The sequence below is a fragment of the Temnothorax longispinosus genome, chromosome 5 (genome assembly GCF_030848805.1).
Source record: "Temnothorax longispinosus isolate EJ_2023e chromosome 5, Tlon_JGU_v1, whole genome shotgun sequence".
Lineage (NCBI taxonomy): Eukaryota > Metazoa > Arthropoda > Insecta > Hymenoptera > Formicidae > Temnothorax > Temnothorax longispinosus.
In genome coordinates, this window is record NC_092362.1 from 18,425,142 (window position 1) to 18,438,622 (window position 13,481).

At 36.0% G+C, this 13,481-nt stretch overlaps 1 protein-coding gene across 1 annotated transcript in view; it reads left to right on the forward strand.

Moving 5' to 3' along the window:
- The first annotated feature begins 1,329 nt into the window (after positions 1–1,329).
- The window catches only part of LOC139813179 (uncharacterized), a 53,460-nt gene continuing 41,308 nt past the window's right edge, over positions 1,330–13,481 (forward strand). Inside the window, exons 1-3 of the mRNA XM_071778536.1 lie at positions 1,330–1,438; positions 1,684–1,736; positions 10,148–10,444. Of these exons, the coding sequence (XP_071634637.1) occupies positions 1,733–1,736; positions 10,148–10,444 (301 nt within the window). The 5' untranslated portion in view covers positions 1,330–1,438; positions 1,684–1,732. The remainder of the gene's footprint in view (positions 1,439–1,683; positions 1,737–10,147; positions 10,445–13,481) is intronic.

Here is a 13,481-nt window from a genome sequence, read left to right on the forward strand (position 1 = left end):
TATTTAAAAAATAGTTGTTGCGCGCACGTAAAATAATTATAGGAAACAATTAATTTTGCAAGCAATAAATAATGTAATAAATTAATTACTCACGATTGCTCCGTTGTACCTTGATGTCTCCCAGGTCTCCTCCTCCTCTCAGATTTCTTTGTTGCACACACGTACACATACAACCCTGGCAAGAACACGATTAATTATAATTACGTGCGATATTAATTATCACGATATAACGATCGCGCGACTTTTTACGATAGGTACTCCCGGCATAAATCGTAAGCGATAAAATAAGGTAACAAAAATGACGTTCGCGCGAAGCTGTGTTTCGCTTCGACGCTTATATATCTCGCAAATTAACGTAAATGGATAAAATTTTTAACAACAGGAAGTTTTAACAAGTCATAAAAATACTGATTTAACTCCATGCGCTTAACGACTATTAAAATACAAAATTAATATCATAATAATTTATAATGTCATCTGTCGTTTTGGTTTCTATTACAGTTTATCAATAAACTACTCGAAATAATAGACTTCGAATAAATGCTTGCTTTATCGAATGCATCATTCCGTAAGATGTCTAAAAGATGTCTTTTAGACTGTCTGGGTATACTTACACAAATCGCTTATCGCGGTAATTATTAATCAACTCGTGACAATCATAAAATTGGAAACGAATGTGTCTGTTGGACATCTTGCCTCTACATCTCCTACTGCGCGATCGTATTTCGAAAAGTAATATGACATATTTTTTCTTCTTCTTACAATTTTAATGGCACCCGATCCCCAGCAGAGTTCGATATGGCCAAAATCAGAAACGAAAATGGTTTTGAATACATTAAGCAATGTTGGCATAAGTGAGCCAATAGTACCAAACGTAAAGATCACGGTCCGTACATTGAGAACGCACTTTTATCGATAAAAGTGCGTTCCGAATACGAGCCCTTCATGTGGCGGAGCAAGTGCGGAGTAGTTTAGTAACAGCGTCTATACCCGCAGTACCCACCCGTCCCTCCGAAGCCTCGTCCTCGTCGCCAGTCGTCGCACGAATGATTGAACGGTGACTCCCGCCTAAATAATAACGTACGAGGTACGCGTCGCAGGTCGCAGGTTAGGTTAGGTTAGTAGGCGGTGCGGGGTGCGGGCCAGTGTCGGTAACGGTAAGCAAGTTGTTTACGAGCGTTCGTTTCTTGTCTTTCAAAGTAAGTAGTTATTGATAAACGCTTTTGACCAAATCGAGCCCGAGAGGGGATCGGGGCGATCGGGCGCCATAATAACGAAGAAGATCGATAAACGCTCGATACGTCATAAAGCTCCGCGCGTTGTCATAACAATTCACTCCGGCGATACGTGTACTACTAAGCGTTCGTTCACTTTACAAAAACGTCGAACGAATTATATTTAAACCGGTGAAAGATTTATTTCGCGCGCGAGATGTGAGGTACGTGTGAATATTTGTTAAGATTTGTTCATCATTATGACAATTTACAAGATCGTTCAATAAGTGCTGGACGAATTGTATATAGCGTCGTGTGATTATTCTTTCGTGTCATTTTATCACAATATAATAAAATTGTCGCTTACGGTTAATAAGAGAGCCATGCAAGACATTGTACAATTGGCATATTCTGCTAATTAGTATCGCGTGTAAATTAATTGAATTTTCGCTGTGTTATGTGTGTGAAGAAATCTAACAGTAGGAGAAAGCCTGAAGGGCCTGAAGGTATGGAGTACCATGGGTGAGTGACTTTATTCGTCACATTATTTGTTGCTAAAGAAATAATTATCGTAAATTGTAAATACGAAAAAATAATAATTTTTATTCGCTATATTGCAACAAATTACTTAAAATACCCGTGTTAATAAATACTTGTCGCTTATAAATTGTTAATAGAATTTATATAAATTGATTAATTACACAGGATAATGGTTCCTAATTATTTATAAAGAATGATAATAGGATTGTGGAAGGATAATAACAAACGCAGCGATTCATGCTATTGAAATATATTTTTATGCTGTCTAAATGTCTTACATAATCTTAGCTAGATCGTGCTTTTATGTATTTTGCTATAATTTCTTCAAACTTAATAACGTTCGAAACAAACATTTTTTATTTAATTTTTTAGCAATATTATTGAAAAAATAAAATTGATAGAATTTTCCAACAGTAACGTTAACTTTATTGCGCAACGCGTAATATTCCTTGACAATTGATGATAAATGAATATTGATGCGCCATAAACGCGACATTTACGGCATCAATTATCGAGAAATTATTTATCGCACAGTGCAAAATCTCTGCATCTCGATAACGCGTTTTACATCCGCTACATCCGTTTCGGTTTTACGCTGAAAATCGGCTCCAAGCGCGAAGAAATAAAATGACTACCTGAAATAAAGCATCGTATCGTACGACGCGACGTAAAGGGCGATGACAAAAGCACAATAGGAGCAAAATGGTGCTCCGTATTTATAGTCAGAGTAACGACGTATAAAACGTTACCTACCGATTAATGGAAAAATATAAAATAGTAACGTTAAAAATTTATCTTCATATTCAAGCGCATATGACAAAGAAAAAGAGTTAGATCTTACAATGGGAGATCCTGTTTCAATATTATTTTCCGATAACGTAATTTTCCGATAACGCAATAGCACAATTAATGTCGATATCTAAATTTATGCATGTTTACTTTCACAATTAGATAGATTTGAATATATGAATGTATAACTTGTTTATATTGTAGCTATCTCGCTAACAAAAATTTATCCTAAAAACGATTTAGTATATCCAATTAGAAAACTTTTTAATATAATTTATGAATTCGGGAAGTTTTTTAAATTTTTTATCTGGATTTTAATTACCCATTAGTTATCGTTGTATCTCATTAAGAAGAATTTCTAACTAGAAAGCGTGGATATTTAAAACATTACAATAATAGATCAAACTTATATTTTTTTGCGAAAAAATTTATTTTTTAACCATGAAAATCATCGAGATGAGATTTTCTCTTGAATCTCGTTTTTGATCTCCTATGCGGTTTCAGCGGATCATCCGGGTCACTGACCGTCCTTCCGAGAACATGAATACATACAGAAAAGGATGAGAGGTAAGTCCTCGCGGTGACGTCTTCCGCTCGCGAGCCTCGTTTAAATTCTGCGTTAATTAAACTTAAATCCCGTTTGCTTCTCGAATAATCATCCGGTTGAATACAAAGTTGCGTCACAGTCCAGTATTAAAATATTACGAATGTCACATTGTCACGTTGTATCTTCCAATTATTTAGAATAGAAACACGGCCTCATATGGAATTAGAATATGCGCGAACGACGGTCGTATTAAACATTGCATTTCGAATAAATTCATTATATGACAAGTTTGAATATATAATTTTGTACATTATATAAATACTTTTGTTGATGAAAACAGGATAATACGTAAAGGCATACGGCAAATTTTGTGCGTAAAAATATTAGATATAATTCGGAATCGATAAACAGCGTTCGAAATTTTAACGTATTTACATGACATGTTAACACAATCAATTCTCTTTTTTTTTATTAGTAAAATATTATCAGTATTTAAACTGATGTGACTTTTTATGTACACACGGATTATTTTAAGATTAACGATAATAATGCGCAATCAATAAATGTTTAAAGAGCCTATTACGATCATGGCTCGTTGCCAGATGCATTTTGCGTTCAAAAAAAAAAACGCCATGAAAACCTCTCGATATATCTTATGCGAATCCTTCGCGATGTTCTCCAAATGGCGTGCAATTTTGCGAAACGGAAACGCTCCTCTAATGCACTCGCGCAATTATGAAATCTCAAGTCTCGCACGACGTGCAGAAACGCGACGGGCAAGAAACTCAGACGGGAAATCTCTGCTCTTTCAACGAAATTCTCTTTGTCCGAAGGAGCGATGTAAGAAGTCGTGAGTGGCCGACTTGACAAATTATTGTCAGTCGCATTCGAGCCACTCTGCCGCTTCTTTCCTGTCAAACTGCGAAATGGGGGCGTATATCAGAAGAACGGGCGTACCAGCAGACAGACACTTTCCCTCGAAAACGCCATCGTACTGAAATATTGGCGACTTGCCGTTTCAGCAGTTATGCTTACATCGGTCTTACGACGGAAGATCGCGGACATGCATTTTTCATTGCCAAATAATGCAGTATGTGATCTGTCAGCCCTAATTATTTCTGTAGCAATCCTGTATGATTAAAGTATTTAGTACAATTGTTTACATGACCGCGCTTGCATAAGTTGTCAGGCAATGCACTGAAGTAAAAGTAACAAACAAAACATATTTTACCTCGTTATTTATGCGTTAGCAATGTTAAATAATGCTGGAAAAAGTAAAATTTCAATTGCGAATATTTTATTATAAATATGTACGTAATGCAATCATTACACAGGATCGTATACAAATTCATATTTATTTCTCTCTTCGCCGATATAATAAACCTCCATATTCTTCATTTGGCTTATGACATTTTGCACATTACATTTATATTATTTTACGCATTCTCTCTCTCACTTTTAATCTTCATTGAAGTAACATATCAGAAAAAATATTGTCAGCTTTTAGATATTTATCATTATTATGTAGTGACAACGTATCCACATAAAATCAATTAATCAAAAATGATTCAGTGACACAAATTGCCGAACACAGTGTAATTGCCGTGTAATTCTCATTACATCGGTTAACACGGTTAACGAACGGATTAACTTCCCGTTCTTTCGCGCGAAAGATTTAAAAAGACATTTATGAGCAGCATCGCTATTGATGGCGAAAACGTGCCTTGAAGCTGAACCCCGCGTACAATACACCCGCCATCTCTGTTTACCATTACTTAAAGCACTTGTCACGTACGGGAAACTCGCGTATATACGAAACACTGGCATTTACACAGGATCTTTCGCTATTTACGCCGTATAAATCACGAAACATTGTGCTTTTCTTAGATAGAAACCGTTTCAAAAGTACGCATCCAAACACACATCAGCGTTTAGATAATTTTGGCGTTTAGATAACTTTGAGTGTATAAAATATAGACTCTTATCTCATATTATGTAAAAAATTATAATACGAGTAATGATGAAATAATTATGATAATTTTAATAAAACTTAACAAAACATTAATTACTAAAATAATAAATAATTATACATATATATGTATATACACGTTATAAGTATTTCTATTGAATGTCTTTCACGTGTGTTAAATTTCACGCTTTTTTAACGCCAAAGGTTCAGCAGACGATTTTCACACTGGTGATTGAAATGAAATTTATAAGAACATGTCTCGTTGAAATAGGTAATCGAACGGCTTGATTTCCTTCTTTGCAAGTCAAATAGTCGCCTTTGCTTTGCGAATTATTCATATTACCTTTTTTAATCACGATCCAGTTAAATGTTCTACTCCTTAATGAATTGCGTCATTTCGAGAGAGAGATCAATACCGATATGTTGAATATTCTTTCTATTTAACTGGGTCCCGTGATTTTCGTATTTTTATATATTCTATTGCATTTTTAAAAATAGATCTTTTTTATCTTTTTATATTGTTAAAATACCATCTCAGTGGATATTACCGCATCTTATAATGTTATAAATTATTTTGTATCACTGCTGGCGTTCCCTTCGATAGTATACCTTTATAATTCGCTATAATAGGATAACATTGACTCCAATACGATAACAACTCACGTTCGAGAAGTGAAGCTATTATTAAACTTCGTTCGTCCGTTCCAGAATTTAGATCCAATTACGGTAAAAGCGTATCGCGCGCTAACGCCGGCTGCCACCACCCTACCGCGGTAATCTTAAAATCACATAAAACATTCAGAAGACCCGTCGAGGAAATAGTCCAGGAAACGTAGTTCCGAAAGTCATTGAATTATGAAGTGGGGACAATGGATTACAGGAGAAGGTTGGTTTCCGCGCCGGCTGCGGGTCGGACGAGAGACGCGAAACTTGCAAATCAGTTCGGGCGGGACATTCCGTTTTAATGCGTACCTTCTCTCGTGCACTCTCGAGAACGCGCGAGCGAAACTTAAATAATCACTTCAAGGGACACTCACGTTTCTCCGGTCGGCTGTGACGATGTCTTCAGCCGAGACGTCGGGAGACGATGATAATATAAGTTTGATCTCGCGCTCGAGCGGAATACTCAACACAGAAAGCGGAATGCTTTCTGTCGAATTTTTCGTCCAAATCGGGATTCTGATCAGAGGAGTCCTCGCCAGCAATTCTCCGTCCGACAATCTCGGAAAGTTCTACTCGGACTTTGTGATCTTTCCCCGGTCGACTAAACGTGTGGTAGATCCTGAATTTCGGCATGTCGTTCATTTTGGAATGCGCAGTTTCCGCAGTTTTCACGATTTTATTGGCACTCCAGGAGAAGCGCTTAAAAAGTTGTAGATATCTGTTTTGGAAAGAAATGTTTGTAAAAAATGTAGATTTAGTATAAATGAGCAAACACTATGCAGAGTTTTATATAACTAATTTATACAAACTCTTAAAAGAAATCAAGCGACTATACTTCCGCCTAGATGACTTCCAAATTTTTTGTTTTCTTTTGCGCTTTTGTTCGTGCGTGAAAAATAGTAAATTTTTCTCTCAAAACATTTCTGGCAATGCTGTGATCGAGCATTCGGCCGAAATAATTTTCCGCTTCCGAAGAAAATATTTCGGATTTCCCAGCGACATGTGTCTTGTATTGCTATTCTTCTTCGAAATTAATCTTACTTTTACCTCCTTTTGCCGAAAAAATTCCATTTTCCATTGAAAATGTTTCATTTGTTATTCACAGATCGGCAGAAATTCCTTCTCAAAGGGAAAAGGCATTCGACTGCATTTTTGCAAATTCTTTGATGTCAATTCTTCGTAGTTTCGATCGATATAAAATTTGCCTTGTCCAAGAAGATACATTGAATTTTAGTTTAGAGAAATTCTCACATTGTCGGCGGCGGCGGTTTTCCGCGGATTTGCATCTTTCGGTCGAAAACGCTAAATTCCTCTTAGGGCGAATCTCACGTTGAATCCGTGAAGAAATCCGTTCAATCTGTTGCATGGCATGACCTATGACTTTCCACGATTTATTTCGTGCTCTTTCTCACAACCCAAATCGAGATTTCCTTCCCTCTCGTGCCTGTCTCATATAACTTGATGAAAGTTTAAGTCTTTCTTTAAATGATTTCACAATTTGCTCGCTTTTCACCGGTTAAACTTATTGTTAAAAAAAATTATTGATTTTTAAACTTTTAAATAATTTTTAATAAATTTTCAACACGTAATTGTTTGATAAAAAAGTCGATAAAGCTCCAAATGAAGTAAAACTGCAGAATTTTTTTGTGTATAATAAAGAATAAACATTCGTTTGGCTGAACGTTTTTCCGACTATTCGTGCGATTACTCATGGATTTTTTTCCAACAAAAAATAGATAGGAATGTTTCGGGATGTGACGTTTTATTATTTTTCCGATATCGTATGCAACGCTTTATGTGTTGTCTTGCGGTAACGTGTATGAGAATTTTTCTAATTGCCGTAACGTGCCAAATATTAGTTTTAGTTGTATTTACCTTTCACGTCAAACCGCGAGCACGTGGAAAATTTGGACGATATATATATGTTATTATTGCTTGCGGTTACGTCCGATATTTTTCAAATATTCATTTCAGCGCTCAATCAGTGTTTTTAGCAATTTCCTCCACATTTATCAATAACATTTAAATTAACGTTACGGTTTTTTCTGCGTAAAAGCATACGCTTTTTATAAATAAAACTACGTACGATATATTTTATAAATTCAGATCAATCCGAATCTGCCGTCAATCAGTTAAAATTGAACGTGTATAATATTCAGGTTAAGAAATAATGTTATTGATAGCTCAATGAATAAATACGAACAGCGTGGCACAAGTAAAATTGTCAATTACTTTTTAATGTACGCTCGTCAAATTAGCCTTGCGCGTGAAAGCAAGGGTAACAAGATTCGCGCCTGGCCAAAAATTTCCGGAGGCGACTCTGAAAATCCTTGCCAGAGCATCACCTCCGTGCCGGAAGGTTGATCCTTTGCGGTCAACCCGAGCGTGCATTTTCCAGCTTGAAACATAACAAGAAAACAGAGTGCGCGCGCGACGGCGCGTTTTCCGCTAGTTTGCCAGATGCTTTTTCATAATGGGATCAACGTTTACCTGTAGGATTTAATTACGTGAATCTGCTGCCCGGAATAACTAGCGTCTTCGTTCAGCAAAAAAGGATCGAGGTAAAAAGTGGGAAGAGGATCGAGAGGAGAAATGATAGGATTCGTGCGATACAATTGATCCAATTCAATTACGAGACAGCCGCGTGCTGGCGCACAAGCTTACTAGTAGAAATCGATGTAATTGCACTCGTCCTCCGTGCTCGCTGGACTTGCCCGAAAATTGGATTTCTTGTCGCCGCAAATCCTCCAACAGCTCTCACGACATCGTCGTTTAGTCCACCGCATCTTTATATAATTATCCGTTTCTGCATTACCTTTGAGCTTCTGCAACATTTAGTTAGTAACACGTTCGCATAAAATCCCATCAGTAGAAACATTAACCATTTATAATTTTAATTGGAAAAAAATTAAAATTTAACATCAGAACGCATACACCTAATAATGAGCTGCATATAAGTATACTTGGAATTGTCAGATAATAATTAAACTATATAAAATGTCTTAAATTTTTCAAATTTAAATTTTATATTGTAATAAATTTTTATATAGTTTGTATAAATATAGTAACTGTGTGCCATAAGTTATTTTTAGTAGAATTTTTTATATTTTTATTTTTAGTAGAAACATAATAAAAAAGTATTAGTATGTGTGTGCTTGAAACTAAAAAACTTGTAAGAAGAAGGATGAGATAAACAAATAGTTGAACAAATTTTGTTACATTCTTCTTCGAGATTCGATAAATATTCTTTAAAAAGCTACTTTCGCGAGTTTATGACAATGATTTGCGTGACTAAAGTGAGCAATAATGATTAATGAAGTTAGAGATTCTCTTGTTAGCAATAACGATTAATAAAGTTAGCGATTTCCTTGTGCGCAACAATCGATGGTACTTTGATGTTAACTAATCAGTGTTCGTATCTTCGATCGCAAAGCGATATCAAATGATTTATAATTCCTTTCATCTCGTTCCACCTCCTTGACGTAACTACAAATCGCATATACATTGATACCAAACAATGATTCGCGAAAGCTGTTCGAACATCAAACACAGACGAGGCAGGGCCTCTAATGAAGCATCCTGCGGACTCAAGTATTCTATCGTATATTGTCTTCGCATTATGAACACGCGATCGTTTGTGTTTACATTAGTTTATACGTTAGCATTGAAGACGAGCAGTCTTTAATCATGCATTTCTCCCATACATCTTTAATCTCTATATTATTTACTATCATTTGTCGTTATAATAATCGTATATTATTTACAATTAGTTTAACAGTTGTTGATGACATTTGCTTCACCAGTTGAAGAAGCACTCTTGATATCGTAATTACTATTACTCGTAATAACATTTAAAATAATTTAAAGTTTACTGGAAAAAATCTTGTGTATTTACTTGTTATTTAGATAGTCTTTTATTTCTGACGACTGCGAATATCTCTTTCTCTCTTTCTGCCCGCATAATTATTTTTCTGAAACTAACGAATCCACACTTCTCTATTGATCCACCATCGTGCAGGAGGGATTATACCCATCGCCGAACCCGTCTCATCAGAGCGTGGATCGCGCATATCTTTATGCTTGCACGAGGATGCACACGCGACGCATCTCGTACATGACACAAGAAGAAGGACCCCTCGACAGGCAAACAGCCCCGAATCAAGCCTCGAGCTCTTTTGTCTCCAACCTCGCGAAAGAGAAATGCGAGCACTGTTACGTCACAGAAAAATGAGAGGAAACTGACGATAAAAGAGAAAGAATAAAAAGAGAGGAGAAATAGATGGTGAAAAATCGAGAGACGAGAGAGATATGAGGAAAAAGAACGAAATGTAAGAATGCGGATGTAAGGACTCAGCGGGATATCGGTAAAATCGGGAAGATATTGTCGACTGATCACGAGAGCGAGTCTCTCTTTCTGTCTTCCAGGCACGGCGGAGACAGACGCGGTACAAGCGCTCTTGGCCCGTTACCTTCAGCGTCGCCTTCAAGGCTCTCAGCTGTCGACGCCGCCGCCGCCGTCGGTCCTCTTCAGTAATGATCATCGAGCCCGCGTCCGACAGGCCACTCAGAGAGGTCCACCCAGCAACAGTCTTGTCTCGAGAAATGTCAGCGACAGTGATGGAGACCACCGTCCCGTCCCTGAGGATTACGACGATTACGAGGACGACCTCGAGGGCTACGAGGACAGCGAGAGGAGCAGAACCAGATTCGATCTCTTGGCGGGTAAATCGCGACTCACCTTGAACAGTAACTGCGACCGATAGGGAGAGAGGCTTATCGTTCCTTATGAGATACCTTTAATTGGAGATCGACGTTCTTCTGTTGCGTCCATTATCTTGTTTTCTTTCTCGAATGGCAAAAAAGATCTTGTTATATGTAATGGAATGCGGACCCAAAGAAAAAGAGAGAAAGAGAGAATGCTCTTGTGCTGATATGGGCATAGATCGTGATATCGGCTATAGGTTGTTTCTCGAAGATTTCGAGCAAGATAGAAAGATAGGAGAATACGAAATATTTTTACATAATTCTGGGATAAACGATAATAGTTTTAGTACCTGATCAATTTTTGCTCTATATTTCTCTGAACGTAGAATCAATCTAATTACATATATATGTATAGATGTCATATATCTATATATCTCAAAGCAGGTCCAAACTATCTATGTTTTAAGATAAAATAAATGATCCTAATTTTTGAAAATGACTTGAAGATTGGGTGATGTTTGAAACTAAATTATCATATTACTATGTGCTAATGCTAACACGTATTAGCATCATCTCATTCTGATGTCATAAGCAATTACAGTTTTGAAAAAAAGTCAATTATTATATCATTTACATATGTATTCCACATAGCTTTATTATTAATGCATTACAGCAATTATAGTAAATTTTATTGCACATGCATCGAAAAAGAAATCTGAAATTTTGCTAGAGATACTTCTTTCTTTGTCTTGATTTGGTAATTTGTTTCTGTATATATTTTTTATCGTTTAAAATTAACATAAATATTTAAAATATATACTTAATAATTTAATAATATTAATTTATAATAATTTATTTTAAAAAATAAAACTTTTTTCTTTGCAAAAGACAAGGGTAGGCATCCTATGATATTTTATGCAAACGGTGACGGTAGTAAAAAAGCACGTCAAAAATCAGACTTGGGCAAGTTTTGTTTCCCCTACAGCAGTGCAACAAAATTACCGTCAATCGACTGTAATGCGATGACAAAGGTTTAGGGAAGCGTGCATTGACGTCACGATGCGCTGCTTCTGTTCATCCTAGCTTTGAGTCGCACTGAACCGTAGTGAATCGTTCAGGATCGGGAATACATAGAACTGCATCGACAGCACGCTCTAAATCGCACGTGGTGTCGTGACACGGTTTTACGACCACCGACACGAATTTGATCCCATCGATTTTGACTTTTTAACGAATTAGCATAATTCCTGTAGTCTAGCTGTAAGCTCTAATACCAACTATACTAGAATAATATGATAATAAAATCATAACACAATAATTTTTAGATTTAATTTTAAAGGTATAATGAATGAGATCGCATTCAAAATTAGGTTGGTAGTTCAAAAACGGATAAAAAACAATGCAACTAAAATAATTGTATTTTAATATTGAAACTAATTTTATTATTATTTTGATGAAAAATAACGATATCGAATATATGCAAAATCTATCTTCATGAATCTTTCATGTGCAATATGAAAATGTATTTTTTAACGTAAAAGAAGATAACATTATTATGTGAAACATAATGGAACGTTTGAAAGCCCGAAACAACATTTTTCCTGTATATATGTCGGGAATTGTTAGGTAAGGGAATATAGGTCTGAAAATCCGGATGGGATTCGACGAGAAATAAGCAATACAGTACAGAGAAAATAGTGATGAAAGTTGGGCAAGTACGTAAAATCGAACGGGATCGACATAGGATAGTTTTACGTTGTTCCTATCGGTTTTCTGTTTCAAAGCTTTGACGCGGCTTTCGCAGTCACGACGCGCGGATGGATTTTTCAATCTGAGTAATACCTGCTCTAGCGATTCGTTTTGCACCGAATTGGGCGATAATTTAATTTCTCTTTGTTTTCAGTAAAAGTCTGGGTATATCGCACACGTCAAATAATTCATGTACTTCCAAAATTCCTGTGACGCACTCGGTCATTCGGTATTATATAAAAGTCGGTGAAATATCGACAAGCAGTGTTTTTATATATTTTTAACGATACATAAATGTCGAACTAATCCATGTTTCGATAATTTCCACAAATTGTATTTCGAGTATTACAAAATTGAAGCATTGTACGGTATTATATGAAAATATAACGTTAAATAATGCAATATTAAGCTTCTCATTTAAGGTAAGGAATAGGTTTGTTATTTAAGGAAAATAGGTTTTTACAAAGCTTTACATATTTCTACATTACGCGATAAATCTAATGAAAATGTAAATCATATTTATAAATGCAATTATCATATTCAGGAACAATATTTAATTCAATTCCGTCTTTATTCAGTGAGAAAAATAGCTTTATTTGATTTAATAACCTGAAAAATAGATTTATCTTTTTTACCATTAAAACATTTTCTTCAGTTTAAAAGCGTACATTGAGTTTCTTTAAAAGAAACTTTGTTACACAGTCACAGAAACTTTAAAATTCAATGGAACGTACGTGGTAGAGAGGTTGATTCAATAGAATCAACTTTCCCGAGAAATCCTATGTTATACGAATACATATAACTTTATCATGATTTCGATAAAAGTAATATATAATTGATAAGATCGATATGAATTTAATACTGCATTCTAATCAATATGTTTGATGTTATTCTTGTTCATGTATAGGAAAATGCTGACGGCATGACAGGCAAAATATAGTATTTGTTATAACGGGTGCTGACAAAGAACTGCCATTTGCGAATAGTTCGAGAGATGTGTGACATAATGAGGGCACCGTAGAGAAAAACTGAAATTATCGACACCCTCTGCATTGTGTCAATATTTTTCCTTCTTGCCCACTTGTTCTTCGTCCATATACTCTTTTTTTCGTAGCGAAATGATTTCGCGAACGCAATTCCTTTTTTACCGTCCGGCGATTTAACTCCACGAATTCGATATTCCATCGGCCGCGCTGTCGTGGATTTAATTGAGCACAAGGGGTTTCGATATTCGTCGAATGCAATATGCAATCGAGCGACCTATCCAATCAAATCCTCGTATGCTGTCGGCTGCACTCCGATGCGG